The 15115-nt window shown below is 38.4% G+C and overlaps 1 protein-coding gene and 1 long non-coding RNA gene across 40 annotated transcripts in view; one reads left to right on the top strand and one right to left on the bottom strand.

Moving 5' to 3' along the window:
* Positions 1-15115, bottom strand: part of LOC145507181 (uncharacterized) — a 349446-nt gene that overhangs the window by 148861 nt on the left and 185470 nt on the right. The gene's annotated exons all lie outside the window — the stretch shown is intronic.
* LOC145507178 (uncharacterized) overlaps positions 1-15115 on the top strand; it is a 127902-nt gene that overhangs the window by 55068 nt on the left and 57719 nt on the right. For 14 of the 39 annotated variants that reach the window (XR_014054663.1, XR_014054665.1, XR_014054662.1 and 11 more), the window contains one exon: positions 3308-3440. Coding sequence is in view for 3 of the 39 variants with exons in the window: in XM_081493153.1 (XP_081349279.1) it covers positions 3308-3440 (133 nt within the window). In the remaining 36 variants the exon portion in view is untranslated. Of the gene's footprint in view, positions 1-25; positions 145-3307; positions 3441-4683; positions 4777-6206; positions 6257-15115 lie in introns of all 39 variants that reach the window. The other 25 variants (XR_014054660.1, XR_014054658.1, XR_014054666.1 and 22 more) reach the window with 9 other exon arrangements.

Below are 15115 nucleotides of genomic sequence, written 5' to 3'. Positions count from 1 at the left end.
CAGTTTTTTTTTTGTTGTTGTTTAGTTGCTGTCATGTCCAACTCTTTTACTTCTCTGCTAATTTGCCAGCTGTGAACTTGGCACCTTTAGGAGATTGTTCTGTGGTTGAACAGGGGGTAAGAATGGACCAAGTTGACAAAATGGGTAAGTTTAACAAAAATATGGGACCTGCAGTTTGATACTACATTGTTGATGACAGTTATTTGACTCTTCACAGTCCAGTCATAATAAGACAGGATACTGCATAAGCAAAGACCACAGGAAGGATTGATAGTAAGTGTCAAGAGGGTGTGGAGGAAGTGGGTTACAACCTCTTTTCCCAACTTGTAGTGTCTTGTCTTGCCTTTTAAGAACTCAAAGAAAAGTGCATGATGCCCTGATGTATTCAGGAACAACAATAAACAAAAAAATTAGGTTTACTGAAAGATGCAACACTTTTTCACCTTTTTTCCATTTACAGGGACTTGCCCTCTCCACCAAGCTCTCTTTATTTTCTTCTCAAATGTTATTTCATGTCATTGTGTCAGGCTTAGGCTTTTGGAAAAGCCTATGTCCTCTGTAATTAAAGTTTTAAATAACATGCAGTTTAACCTGTTATTAAAAAAAAAATTCAGGACCTCCCTGGTGGTACAGTGGATAACAATCCACCTGCCAATGCAGGGGACATAGGTTCAATCCCTGGTCCAGGAAGATTCCACATGCCTCTGGGAAACTAAGCCCATGTACCACAATTATTGAGCCTGCATGCCGAGAGCCCATGCTTCTTGCAACAAGATAAACCCACATACAACTAGAGTAGCTCCTGCTCGCCACAACTAGAGAAAGCCCAGGTGCAGCAATGAAGACCCAGCACAACCAAAAATAAAATGAATAAATAAATTTTTAAGAATCAGCTGCCTTTTCTGAGTGGAAGACTGTCGAGGATCCTTAATATCTTTCTGTAGAGATTGTGATAAAAGGACGGATAAACTTAAGTAAATCCGGGGTGTAGAGCTCCTTTAAAATGTGAAGACCTTGTCAATGGGTTAAAAAAGAAAAGTTGGTTTTGTTCTAAATATCCTCTCTGGGGCCCATTATGCATAATAAGGGGCCACAGCCCATTTGCAAGGCCTCTGAATGAACTCCATTCATTCTGTACTTGGAAATGTTTCTTCAGCCACAAAGAGAAACAATAGTTATAACCTAATTTCTTTGGCACCAGTATCAGCAGAGGAAAAACCAAAAGACCATTATGAAAACTCTAGTAACTTCTTTTGGTGATTATATAATTCTGTATTCATTGATCATATTTGTGTATTCAAATAAGCACTTTTTTAAAAAGATTATAAAGCAGATTGGTAATGCTATAATATCACATTTCATACATTGAGCAACATCTTAAAAATGGAGTGCTTCAAAGTAATTTGCTTATTATAGTTATTAAAGTTTGTAAAAAACAAAACAAACACACTAACATGCACCCTAAGGCTTTCAGTGGAAAGCTTTTGTATTTTTAATTACTGTGTTTTAAAATCCGATAAGAATTCAAACTACAATTTTGTTAAGTAAATCCATTCATTAGTTTCCACATTTACCTGTAAAAGTCAGTAGAAGATAATACATCTGGAAATAGCAGTCATGGAGCAGTGCCTGTTAATACCATTTCCAAGTGACTCTAGAGTGAACTATCTGAAGCACAAGTCTGATCTAAGTATCTCATTGCTTGCTCAGTACCCTTTGTGGACTTCCCATTGCCCATGAAGGGAAGGCCCGCATTCCACATGACTTTTCAGCTTCTGGCTTTTGCCAACCTGCCTTGTCAGCCTCATCTCTCATCATCCTTCCCTCAGTGAACTCTCTTTGGTGGGCCTGGCTCTTTCTTCCGCATGATGTTGCTTCTGCCTGTTCTTGCCTGAAATGCTCTCCCTCTCAACCCAGTTTCCCCACTTTAATCTGACTAACCTTTACTAACCCTTGAAGTCTAGAGCCCATGCTCTGCAGATTCCCAGTCACTGGACCACTAGGGAAGTCCCTGGAACCAGATTGTGAAGGACTTTCTAAATTGTGCTTTCAAGAGTTTGAACAGGAAAATGATATCAGCTTTATGTTTTAAAAGTTTGAAGGATGGTTTGAGCCTTCAAAGAATGAACATGCCCATGTAAATTAATGGTCAGTGAGCTGGGAAAGGTTGAAGGCAGGAGGAGAAGGGGATGACAGAGGATGAGATGGTTGGATGGCATCACCAACTCAATGGACGAGTTTGGGTAGACTCCGGGAGTTGGTGATGGACAGGGGGCCTGGCGTGCTGTGGTTCATGGGGTCACAAAGAGTCGGACACAACTGAGCGACTGAACTGAACTGAAACTGAGCTAGGAAATAGCACACTAGTCCTTTTGCTGATCCCATCTTCCATGTCTCCCAAGCCCTGTGAAAAATCACTTGCTCTGATTGCATTCTTGGAGACCCCGCTAATGCATACTGAAAAATTGCCAGCTGTCAGTATTTGGCATTATGTTGTCATTTACTTGGTGAGTGATGCTAAATGTTAAAACTCAAATACCATTGAATTATACAATAATATATAGGGAAGTAGTGTTCAGAGTGGACACTCTAGAGAGATCTGGTTTAAAATTCTTGCTATGCCACTTACTAGCTGTAACAGATGTGAAAAACTATTTAGACACCTTACTTAGCAAAATAAACTCCAAATGACGGATGGGGAGACTGGGGCAAGGTTGGTAGACCATAAAGCAGTTTGCCAAGCATGATATTTCTTCGAATTTGAGAGAGTAATTTAAAAATCCAAGTGAATCTTGGGCTTCCCTGATGGCTCAGTGGCAAAGAATCTACCTACCAATACAGGGGATATCGATCTGATCCCTGGTCCTGGGATCCCCCAGGTCACAGAGCAATTAAGCCCATGTGCCACAACCTGTTAAGCCTGTGCTCTAGAGCCCTGGAACCACAACTTCTGAGCCAACACACTGCAACTACTGAAACCTGAGCACCCTAGAGCCTGTGCCCTACAACAAAGAAGCCACCTCAATAAGTCCATGCACCCCCACTAGAGAGGAGGCCCCGCTTGCTACAACTAGAGAAAAGCCTTTGCAGCAATGACGATGCAGCACAGCCAAAAATGAACAAATAAAATTCTTTAAAAAAAAAAAAATCCAAGTGATTCTTGCCTTCTCTTCTAACACATTTCTGTTTGTTTTAATGTAAAAAGTATTTTTAAGTTGGGCGAAGGGATCAAGTTGGTTGGTGGTTATTGCCTCAAATTTTCTGCACAGTTATTTCTCCAAAAAAGCACACTATGTTTATCTTACAGCTTGAAGCACCCCCCCCCCCCGGTACAAAAGCATGTGAAAAACAGACTAGGAATTATCAGAAATGTAATGATAAACTCTCATCAGAGGAGAAGTTCTACATTAATCTTCAGTCACTGATCTACAGTGTTCAAGGTGAGTTTTTTAAAAAATCCAGCTCAATATTGTTACATTGGTTACAGTTCAGTGTGTTACATCATTCCCCTCTTTCACTATCTCTAAAACCAGATTATTCTGACTTTCCTAGCTTCATCATTTTCCCAGTTACTCTTACAGAAATCTCAGACGGCACACCAGCTTATCTCTCTTTCTTGTCTCCCCCTAGATATTTTAGCTAAACATTTTAGTCTTTCTCCACAGAATCCACATTAAACATGTAATTCTTTTTCTCACTGCCTTTTTTTTTTCCATTAATGTTCTGCTGTCAGCTGTTCAGTTTTTATTATTATTAGTTGTTGCCTGGACCATCACTTGGTTTGTGGACAGGTTTCCTCCATGCTTTCTCTTTCTCCTTTCATTTAGCTTATGTATACAGTTCCTTTGTTTTTCTCATGATCAAATACAAAATTAAATATTTTCAAGACAGGCCTTTCCCACCATATTATGTTGACCTTCCTTTCCAACCTAATCTTTTCCTACTCTCTATATGGTCCATATTCTATGGCCAAACTGAACTGTCCACTCCTCGCCAAGCACCCTCCAGCTTTTTTTATCTCCTAACCTCAGCATCAACTATTCCCACTGCATCTCACTATTGTGTCCATTTTCAGAGCCTGTCTCAAAGGCTTTCTCCACCATAAATCCTTAAATGATCATTTCAACTGAAGGTATAGGATTTCTTTCTCCTTTTGTTTATTCATTCATGGAACAAATATTTATCAAATATCTAATATGTATCAAACGAGAAAAGTCCTGGGAATTTAACAATGACCTGGGACAGAATTGGAACCCACCCTAATGGAGGTTTTACTCTAACATAAAAGAAAACTTGATAACTTTTTTCAAGTGTCATGGGTTTTACAAGACTCTGTACAGCATGTTTAAAAGAGTATAACTTAAGCTGAGGGTCAGGTATGGCTTCTCTGAGGTGAGGTGCAGAAAGAGATCTGGAAAATGAAGATGTAGCTAGGCAGAGTGGGAGGGGATTGAAGAACTTTGGGGACATGACAGCGTTCTAGGCAGAGCAAACAGCACACGCAAAAGCCATGAAGTAGGAATGAGCATGGCATATTTGAAGAACTGAGAAAAAGGCCAGTTCGAATAACCAGATGGATATAACATGAACCATGGGACAGGGGAAACTGAGACATTAGCTGATTCATATCTGTTCTTAAGTCTCCTTTTGTCTTTTTGTCACTTTTTCATATTTCTACCTCAGTTAAGAGAGACTCATTCATGGAATGGCTAAAGCTCTGCCTCTTTGCTACTCCTGGTCATAGTCCAACTATCATGCGACCTGCACCTTGGAGAGGTAACCCACCATGAGCTGGAGTCTAGTCCTAAGTAGTACAGGTTAAGAATCTCAAGTTGACTCACTAACTAAATCTCGCTTATTAACCAAAGTAATATGGTTTATGCATTATAATAATGTGAATGTATCCAGTTATTATTTTGAATCAATAGGATGTATTCATATCAAAGAGATTTTACTGTACTAGCATACTATATATAGTAATTGCCCTCTGCTCTTCCCCAAGAGCATACTGGACACCTTCCTACATGAGGGGCTCATCTTCCAGTGTCATAACTTTTTGCGTTTTCATACTGGTCATGGGATTCTGGTGGCAAGAATACTGGAGTTGTTTGCCATTGCCTCTTCCAGGGGTTCATGTTTTGTCAGAACTCTCCACTAGGACCTTTCCATCTTGTCTGGCCCTGCACAGCATGGCTCATAGCTTCATTGATTTATGCAAGCCCCTTCACCAGGACAAGGCTGTGACCCATGAAAGGAACAGAACTAGAAGGTGCACCCATTCCTTTGTAGGGTATAATCCAGAATTTTCATGTGTCACTTCTGCTCATGTACCTTTAGCCAGAGCTTAGTCAATTGGTCATATGTAGCTGGAAAATATACTGGAGCATGTGGTCTGTAGCTGAAACTTGTAAGATTTTACTGCTAAAGGAATTGGACTTTGAAGGACAACTAACAATCTTAGTCATTGTCTGTCCCCTTTTATCAGGAAAGTAAATGTTCTCTGAGCACCTTCATTCCTCCTTTACCTCCCAGCATATTTCTGCTTAGGCTGGAATTGGGTCATATGGTCACCTCTAGAGACAAGGAAGCTGAAGAAACAGGAAACAGGTTTTACATGATTGGCTTTGCCCAAAGGCTCCCAAACTTTCTTGGTTCACAGCTCCCTTGAGATCTCAGTAAGTATTTTCATGGTGCCAAGTGACAGTCACTCAGTCGTGTCTGACTCTTTGCGACCCCATGGACTATTCAGTCCATGGAATTCTCCAGGCCAGAATACTGGAGTGGGTTGCCTTTCCCTTCTACAGGGGATCTTCCCAACCCAGAGATCATATCCAGGTATCCCTCATTGCAGGCAGATTCTTTATGAGCTGAGCCACCAGGGAAGCCCAAGAATACTGGGGTGGGTAACCTACTCCTTTTTCAGCATATCTTCCCAACCCAGGAATTGAACCAGGGTCTCTGCATTGCAGGCAGATTTTTTACCAACTGAGCTATCAGGGAAGCCCCAAGAAATACATAATAATTCCATTTACAACTTAGTAGCCATTTGAATAAATTATGCACATAAATTGAAAGAACAATAATAGCCATGTGTTATTAATGAGAATTCTGTATTGGGTACTCCATAACTTCTCAAACACTGGAATCACACTGGACATTGCCATTTCTCATTCTACATGCATTTCATGCCATACTTTCTTTTTCAGTCAGCAACCACTGACAGTCCAGTTTTGCAGTGATATGGCATAGTCTAAAGGTATGTGGTAATCCTGTGTGAAAACTGCACCTTAAGCTAGTAGTGCATGCTGTCCAACAGGTACTGAGCTCCACTGTGTTTCCCTTGAAAATGAAAATATGCTGTGGCCCCCAGTGAGTTTACTCCAGTGACCTTGGAAACTGAGCATACAGTTTGGGAATCACAGGTTTAAACTTATCGTGACCCATTATGTGAAGCTGGACATATTGCTCCCCATGCAAGAATCAGTTTTCTTTTAGAGAAAAAGAAGGGATAATGGAAATTGTTTAGGAAACTAACAATTGCTTCTTCAGTCTGCCCCAGCCTGACTATGTGCTCTTTTAGAACAGAGGCCATGGCTGCTTTTAACTGCTGTTTTGTGTTTAGCACAGTTCTTGCTACTTAGAAGGAGCTCAATGCACATTTATTAAATGAATGAAGAAATGAAGACCATGTGGGTAACAGTATGGTTGATTCTATTCACCACAGGATGCCAGAGCTTAGGAAATTTGTTCCCTATATAGTGAGTCTCTACGTGAATTTAAGAGCATGGACTTTGGCTTTCTTATTTCTTAGAGCTCAGAGCCCAATAATGATTTGGCATATTGTAAGTGATAGAGACTGTTGGTTGGATGAATGAGTGCATGTCTCAGTGAGAGCTGATTCTGTCTGCAAAACCATTATGAAGGTGTTTCATTACACTGATAATGAAAATGCTTATTAGTGAGCTCTCAATATAAATGCCCATGCTGACTGCCAAGAAGGAAAAATAACCACTCCATCTTATCACTATGGATCTAAGGCTTTCTTTCATTACCACAGTCACCACTAGAAAAACTGACAAAAAAGAGAAAAGCAGAACTTTTTTGAGATAGAAGGACTTTTTCTGCAATGGTTTTACATTGTCAGCAGCTAAACTGTTTCACAATTAAGGATCATTACATAAAGACTAGAAAGTGACTTTTTACACAAAAGCCATGAAGCTTTATAAGTATGACAGCTATTTGAGCAAAATTTGTCTTTCTCCTCTTCTCAGTTCAAATTTATTTTTCTGAATTTTTGTGTTTTGCAAAAGAGGAAGCCATTGATGCTTTCTGCCCTTGCTTTCCCTCATAATAAACTGTATAATTCTGTGGCACACTATAGAAGAATGTGCATGCACTGGCATGTTAAGTTATGTCTACATCTAAAAATTGCCCATGGTTATCTTACTTTTCTAGCAGTTTATTTAGGAAGTTATTTATGTACCTGTCTCTATCACTAAATCAAAAGTGTTTTGAAGGCAGGGTCTATGTCCTTTTCATTTTCGATCTGGGGTTTCCCTGGTGGCTCAGATTGTAAAGAATCCACCTGCAGTGCAGGAGACCTGGGTTCAATCCCTGGGTTGGGAAGATCCCTTGGAGAAGCGAATGGCAACCCTTTTTAAATAGAAGAATGTTGTGCTGCTGTTTAGTCACTAAGTCAAGTTTGACTCTTGCGACTCCTTTGTCCATGGGAATTCCCAGGCAAGAATATTGCAGTGGGTGGCCATTTCAGGATCAAACCAACATCTCCTGCATTGGCAGGCGGTTTCTTTACCACTGAGCCACCTGGGAAGACCTAATAGAAAAACATTAGCAAACAAACAAAAGAATAAATAAATAAAATATTCAGAGGAGCCTGGCAGGCTATAGCCCATGGGGTCACAAAAGAGTCAGACATGACTTAGTGACCAAAGAGCAGTGCACTATTCCCTTCTACAAGGAATCTTCCCAACCCAGGGATCGAACCCAGGTCTCCTGCATTGCAGGTGGATTCTTTACCATCTGAGCCACCAGGGAAACCCATTTTAAAATATGTTAATTAATTATTTCTTTCATAGTAAAAACTCAAGATTTGGTATCCAACATTAAAGATAATTATATTTTTCCATTTACAAAGCAATGAAAGTAAGTTCTGATTTCCCTTAGTTTATAGAAATACTGAAGGAATTAAAGTAGAGATGATTTTGGCTCTCACAAAATAAACACACAGTGAGTACTTAACAAAATACTGCAAGGGAACATTTCATGCAAAGATGGGCTCAGTAAAGGACAGAAATGGTATGGACCTAACGGAAGCATAAGATATTAAGAAGAGGTGGCAAGAATACACAGAAAAACTGTACAAAAACGATCTTCACAACCCAGATAATCACAATGGTTTGATCATTAACCTAGAGCTAGACATCCTAGAATGTGAAGTCAAGTGGGCCTTAGGAAGCATCACTATGAACAAAGCTAGTGGAGGTGATGGAATTACAGATGAGCTATTTCAAATCCTAAAAGATGATGCTGTGAAAGTGCTGCACTCAGTATGCCAGCAAATTTGGAAAACTCAGCAGTAGCCACAGGACTGGAAAGGGTCAGTTTTCATTCCAATCCCAAAGAAAGGCAATGCCAAAGAATGCTCAAACTACCACACAATTGCACTCATTTCACACGCTACTGAAGTAATGCTCAAAATTCTGCAAGCCAGGCTTCAACAGTACGTGAACCATGAACTTTCAGATGTTCAAGCTGGTTTTAGAAAAGGCAAAGGAACCAGAGATCAAATTGCCAACATCTGTTGGATTATCGAAAAAGCAAGAGTTCCAGAAAAACATCTATTTCTGCTTTATTGACTATTCCAAAGCCTTTGACTGTGTGGATCACCACAAACTGTGGAGAATTCTTCGAGAGATGGGAATACCAGACCACCTGACCTGCCTCCTGAGAAATCTGTATGCAGGTCACGAAGCAACAGTTAGAACTGGACATGGAACAACAGACTGGTTGCAAATCAGGAAAGGAGTATATCAAGGCTGTATATTGTCACCCTGCTTATTTAACTTATATGCAGAATACATCATGAGAAACAGTGGGCTGGATGAAGCACAAGCTGGAATCAAGATTGCTGGGAGAAATATCAATAACCTCAGATATGCAGATGACACCACCCTTATGGCAGAAAGCAAAGAAGAACTAAAGAGCCTCTTGATGAAAGTGAAAGAGTAGGGTGAAAAATTTGGCTTAAAGCTCAACATTCAGAAAACTAAAATCATGGCATCTGGTCCCATCACTTCATGGCAAATAGATGGGAAAACAGGAGAACAGTGACAGACTATTTTGGGGGGCTCCAAAATCACTGCAGATGGTGACTGAAGCCATGAAATTAAAAGACGCTTGCTCCTTGGAAGAGAAGTTATGACCAACCTAGACAGCATATTAAAAAGCAGAGACATTCCTTTGCCAACAAAGGTCTGTCTGGTTAAGACTATGGTTTTTCCAGTAGTCATGTATGGATGTGAAAGTTGGACTATAAAGAAAGCTGAGCGCCAAAGAATTGATGCTTTTGAACAGTGGGGTTGGAGAAAGACTCTTGAGAGTCCTTTGGACTGCAAGGAGATCCAACCAGTCCATCCTAAAGGAAATCAGTCCTGAATATTCATTGGAAGGACTGATGTTGAAGCTGAAACTCCAATACTTTGGCCACTTGATGCAAAGAACTGACTCCTTTGAAAAGACTCTGATTCTGGGAAAGACTGAAGGTGGGAGGAGAAGGGGACGACAGAGGATGAGATGGTTGATGGCATCACCGACTCAGTGGACATGAGTTTGAGTAAACTCTGGGAGTTGGTAATGGACAGGGAGGCCTGTCATGCTGCAGTCCATGGGGTTGCAAAGAGTCGGGCATGACTGAGTGACTAAACTGAACTGAACTGAGCATTTACTAGATGTAGGTCAGTGTTCAGGCATCAGACTCATGTTGCAGTTAATTTTATATTCCTAAACTTATATTTTAAATACATTTAAAGAATTTTTTTCTGAGCACAAATGAAATGCATGTGCTTGTTGCAAACAATTAAATCCTTATAAAAATATTTAACAAAAATATCAGAGATGACTTCTGTTGATAGTTCAAAGTAATTCCTACGTTTTTTTCCTGTGGATTTATACATGCATAATATTTCACAAAAACTGTAATAATAATATTTTTACAATTTTAAGGGGCAACTGTATAAATGAAATTGAATTATCCTGTGCACCTTATTTGGCAATTTCTTTTTTTTCATGTAATGTATCTAAACTTTCAAGTGTAAAAGATCTTTCAACTAGTAAATATAAATTTCCCTCTTTCTGTGTAATTGCTAGATCTTGCATTGAGATATTCATAGAACCCTGTACTCTTACTTTGAATTACTTACTGCAGTTGTAATTTGAATTATTATAAAATTGTACATTTTTTCCTGTCTCCCTAAGCAAGTTGTACATTCCATGCCTTACACACAGTATCTGAAACATACACACATGTCAATAGATGCTATGAATGAATGCATGAATGGCTGAACGGTGGGCTTCTGTCCCAGGACTCTCTTTACAAAACCTGTGCTCTTGCCACATTTCATGCTGCTTCCCCTTTGTAGTTCTTGTAAATGTTTTGAGAATTTTCGTATTCTCTTTATTTATGCTTATGTTATTTTTAGCTTTGTTTAGTATGTTGTAGGCCAACATTCAGACAGAGAAATAAGCATTTTAGATACTCAGAAGTATAGGAATAATAATTACACAATGATAAACATAATCGGCATTTTAAACCACTAAAGTCATTGGAGCTTGTGTGTGTGTGCTAAGTCACTTCAGTCCTGTCCAACTCTTTGTGACCTATGGACTGTAGCCTGCCAGGCTCCTCTGTCCATGGGATTCTTCAGGCAAGAATACTGGAGTGGGTTGCCATGCCCTCCTCCAGGGGATCTTCTGGACTGAGAGATCGAACCCTCGTCTTTTTCCTCTCCTGCATTGCAAGCGGGTTCTTGACCACTAGAGCCACCTGGGAAGCCCCTATTGCAGCTTACTACTTTTCAGAATTAAAAAGACAATAATAAACATTCATAAAGCAGCTTTATTTCACTTTTCTGACATATTTCTTAGTCCAATCTCTTTACTCATTGAAGAAGAAAAAGTTTCTAAAGTAAAATAATTATATAAATTAAATAATAAATGGCAGAGACTGATAGTTATCCCCCAGTAGTTGTTCCCAGAGTTGTAGAAGGTCAGATTTGTGACTATTTGCAATGGACATTTTATTTCCAGCTTGCAACCAGGCGTGGCCAGCAGCATACAAATGGAAGTGTCTTTTGGCAGTTTTTTAATTGATTAATTAATTAATTATTGGCTGCACTGGGTCTTTATTGCTGTACACAGGCTTTCTCTAGTTGCAGAGAGCGGGGGTAAACTAACTCTCCAGTTGCGGTGCACAGGCTTCTCATTGCAGTGACTTGTTGCAGAACACAGTCTCTTAAGTGCTCGGGCTTCAGTAGTTGCAGCATGCAGGCTCAATAGTTGTGGCTTTCTGGCTTTAGAGCGCAAGCCCAGCAGTTGGGGCACACAGGCTGTGCGGCATGTAGAATTTTCCTGGAGCAGGGATGGAACCCATGTCCCCTGGATTGGCAGGCAGATTCTTTATCCACTGCACCACCAGGGAAGTTCCTCTTGTGGCAGTTTTCATGAACATTCTTCAGGAGAGAGTAAGATAGAGGCCCCCTTACTCTTGTCCCCTGAGCCTTTCCCTGTTTGCTCCACTGGAATGTGATTCTGCCATCTTAGACCGTGAGGTTGAAGCCCCGCAGTTCAGAATATCAAGATGAATGACTCCTGAGTTCTTGGCAGTATGGGTCACAGCGCCAGTCATGAACCACTTCCTAGATTTTCCTATGAGACAAAAACACATATCTCTCTTTATTAAGCTATTGTTTCTGTCATTTACTACCAAAGCTAATGTAAGCTAATACAGATGTTGAATCTGGAATTTCTGAGAAAGTCCCAATTTTATGGCTTGTTATTTGCCAGATATAAAGAGCCCCTACCAAAAACATTTCACCAAAGGAACTATATGTGGCATTACTCCTTATTTATTAAAAATAAATAAGGGCTAGAAAATTTTCAATTCATATTCCAGGTCCATTGTGCTTCATAAGGGACTGCATTTATATGCTAACTGACAAATAATAAAATAGAACACAAGGTCAATAATATCATGTCCTTGTATACAGCTCTGTTATTTGTTTCAAGATATTAATCTCATCTAATCCTTCAAAACCACTCATAAAGTAGGTGCATAGATGATAAAACTGAACCACAGAAAGCATCATCTGTACAAGGTAACAGGACTAGAGAGTGGACTAGTTTTCTGGGTTTTAGTTCTTTATGCTTTTTATCATATTGTTTATGAATCTTGTCAAGCCTCATCATAAAGTATATTATTTTGCATTTTAGTAACCAAGTTTGATAAGTAATCTTTTTCATCTTCATTGTAGATGATAGGATGTCCTTTTCACATCCATATCTGCACAACTGAGAGGGAAGCATGAGCATCAGAAAAGATTTTTGTGTATTAGTGAGGTCCTGTTTCTCCCTCTGGGAAGAAGGAGATATTGGAAGAAAGAGTAAAGAAAGAATATATCTGATCTAAAACACTCTCTTGGTTCAAGAAAACAGTAGTACCAATTACCTATACTCTTGACCTAGCTAATGGGTAATGATGTATCATTTCCAGTCTTCAAAAAAAATCAAGGAGTCCTTTCATTGACCAAAGCAATGTGAGTCTGATTGAAAAATCCACATGCATAAAAAAACCCAGTTGCTAATTGCAGCTTCATAGTTAGGTCAAGCTGAATTTTTTAGTGTGTAGTTTGCATTTGGGTGCATGCCCCAGTGAACTTAAATTTCAGTATTATTCAGTTTCCTGACACAACCTTAGTGAACAATATTTTGCTCCACTTCCTATGTAATTGTTTAGGTAACTGCTCCATATTGCTTTTGCTGTAGCCTTAGATCATCAGAAGGATAATCTATGTTTTAAAATAATATGACCTTGACCACTTCTCCAATGCACTTTAAAAAGAAATCATTTTTGGAGAGTCTCTAATAGTTTCTTTTTTAATTTGTCTGATTTTCTTATTGCATAGTTTGCTCCTTTTTGCTTGTGTGGAATAGGGACTGAATGTTGATTACTGCAAACTTGGATTCCTTCCAGGCATTAGTTCTGAGACAAATTCTCAGTCTGTTGGCACCAAAACCTACCTCTTGCGCTGTCCTACCCTTTCCTGCCCACAATATGACATATAACCCACTCTTTTCCCACCATGTAATAGGAAGGATGGGAGCTCTTTTAAGAATATCTGTAAATTTAAGCATTCATTTCTGGATAAATATAAATAAGGCCCAGGGAACTTATTAAGGATAATAAAACTAGTTGCTGTACTATTTTTTTTTTAAAGGAAATATTTTAAACCACTTCCTGGCAGTTCCATCATTAGAGTTGCCTCTAACTGAATGTTCTTTAATAGCCAATTCTTATACAACTTCCTTTTCCTCTTTTACAGCATGTAACATTTTACTTAAATGACTTTTCCTGGTATAAATTACATTTGCTTTTCAGAGGATGAGGAGATGTAACTCATTGTAGCCCCTGGCTCTTTTGCTACATCCCACTACTGATTTGAGAGTTCAGATTCCTAGTGTTTTCACTTTCATATTTCCAAGCTATGATAACCTGAGTGTGGTAAAGCTTTGAAATGAAAGTTTGAAGTCTTGAATGTTACTAGATAACCTTTGACCAATCAGTGACCTCTACATGTTTCATTAGTAAAATGTATATGTAATAACTAGTAGCCAATTGGTCTATATGTTTGTTTGCCAATTGGTCTATATGTTTGTTTGGGCTTGTCTAACTAAAATCAGAGAAAAAGTAATTAAGTTCTAGTAATTAATGCTAAAAGAATTGCAAAAGAAGGGATTTTCATCATTTAATTGGCTTGGATTAAAAAAAAAGGAAGAAGAACTATTCATGTGATAATGTTAGAAAAACATTATCACATGAATAGTTCAAAAAAACCAGCAACCTTTTCACTATTATATTTTTTCCGAAATGTACCTCCAGAATTACAGTGATTTTTCAACAGTTCTAAGAAAGTAGGCAAAATAAAGTCATAATTATATTTAACTTGTTAAAAACCAAAAGTAAAGTATCCTCTTTTATGAACTCTTGATTCTTTCCCTCCCTTGCAGACCCAACTTCATTAGGCATAAAAACTCCTGCAATTATTTCATAATCCAACAGTTTTTACCTTCTCTGAACTGTTATATACCTCATGTATCTTATGACACTCATTTTAATCCTTCCTTATATGCAATGTTGTAATTATTCTCTAGAATTTTTAAAAAATGCTTTCTATCCTCTAAAGTGAATTTTAATTTGTTGGGAAAAAAAAACACTGTACAGTATCATTTACTCTCAAACTTTTATCTATTAACACAGAATAAATTTCAGTAGATAAACTATGACTTAACTAGCTCTATAGTTCCTTGGCACTGGAATGTATAAACACAATTGTTGGGGCAATTCATATTAGTCTGTGAAGTAAATAAGAAAGTTATGATCAGAATCTCAAAATTATATACTATTTCCCTCAAAAACAAATTTTGTCTTGACAAGCGTAACATTCCATATAATCTACTGTAGATCCAAAGCATAAGAATCTGAATTATGGAGAGAGAGATAATAACTAAAGCTTTACAATCTTAATATTTTGCATGTTATAATGTTCTATATTTTTCAAAATGTTTTTATATATCTCATGGAGGTAGACAGAAAACATACTTCAATGCTACAATATATCATTTAATAATGAATATTAGGTTTTAGTTAAAATTCTTTAAGAGAGTGTAGAATGGTAGAAAATTAGAATCAAAATTCCTGAGTTTAAATCCTGATTCTGATACTTACAAGCTGTGTGACCTTTGTCAAATTATTTAACCTCTCTGTATCTCATCTATAAAATATATATAATCGTAATAACTGGTTGTAATAATTGAATTAATA

Source organism: Giraffa tippelskirchi, chromosome 5, assembly GCF_054371585.1.
Source record: "Giraffa tippelskirchi isolate mGirTip1 chromosome 5, T2T-mGirTip1v1.2.pri, whole genome shotgun sequence".
Classification (NCBI taxonomy): Eukaryota; Metazoa; Chordata; class Mammalia; order Artiodactyla; family Giraffidae; genus Giraffa; species Giraffa tippelskirchi.
The sequence above is the reverse complement of the archived record's forward strand: the minus strand, read 5'-3'. Positions and strand labels throughout refer to the sequence as shown.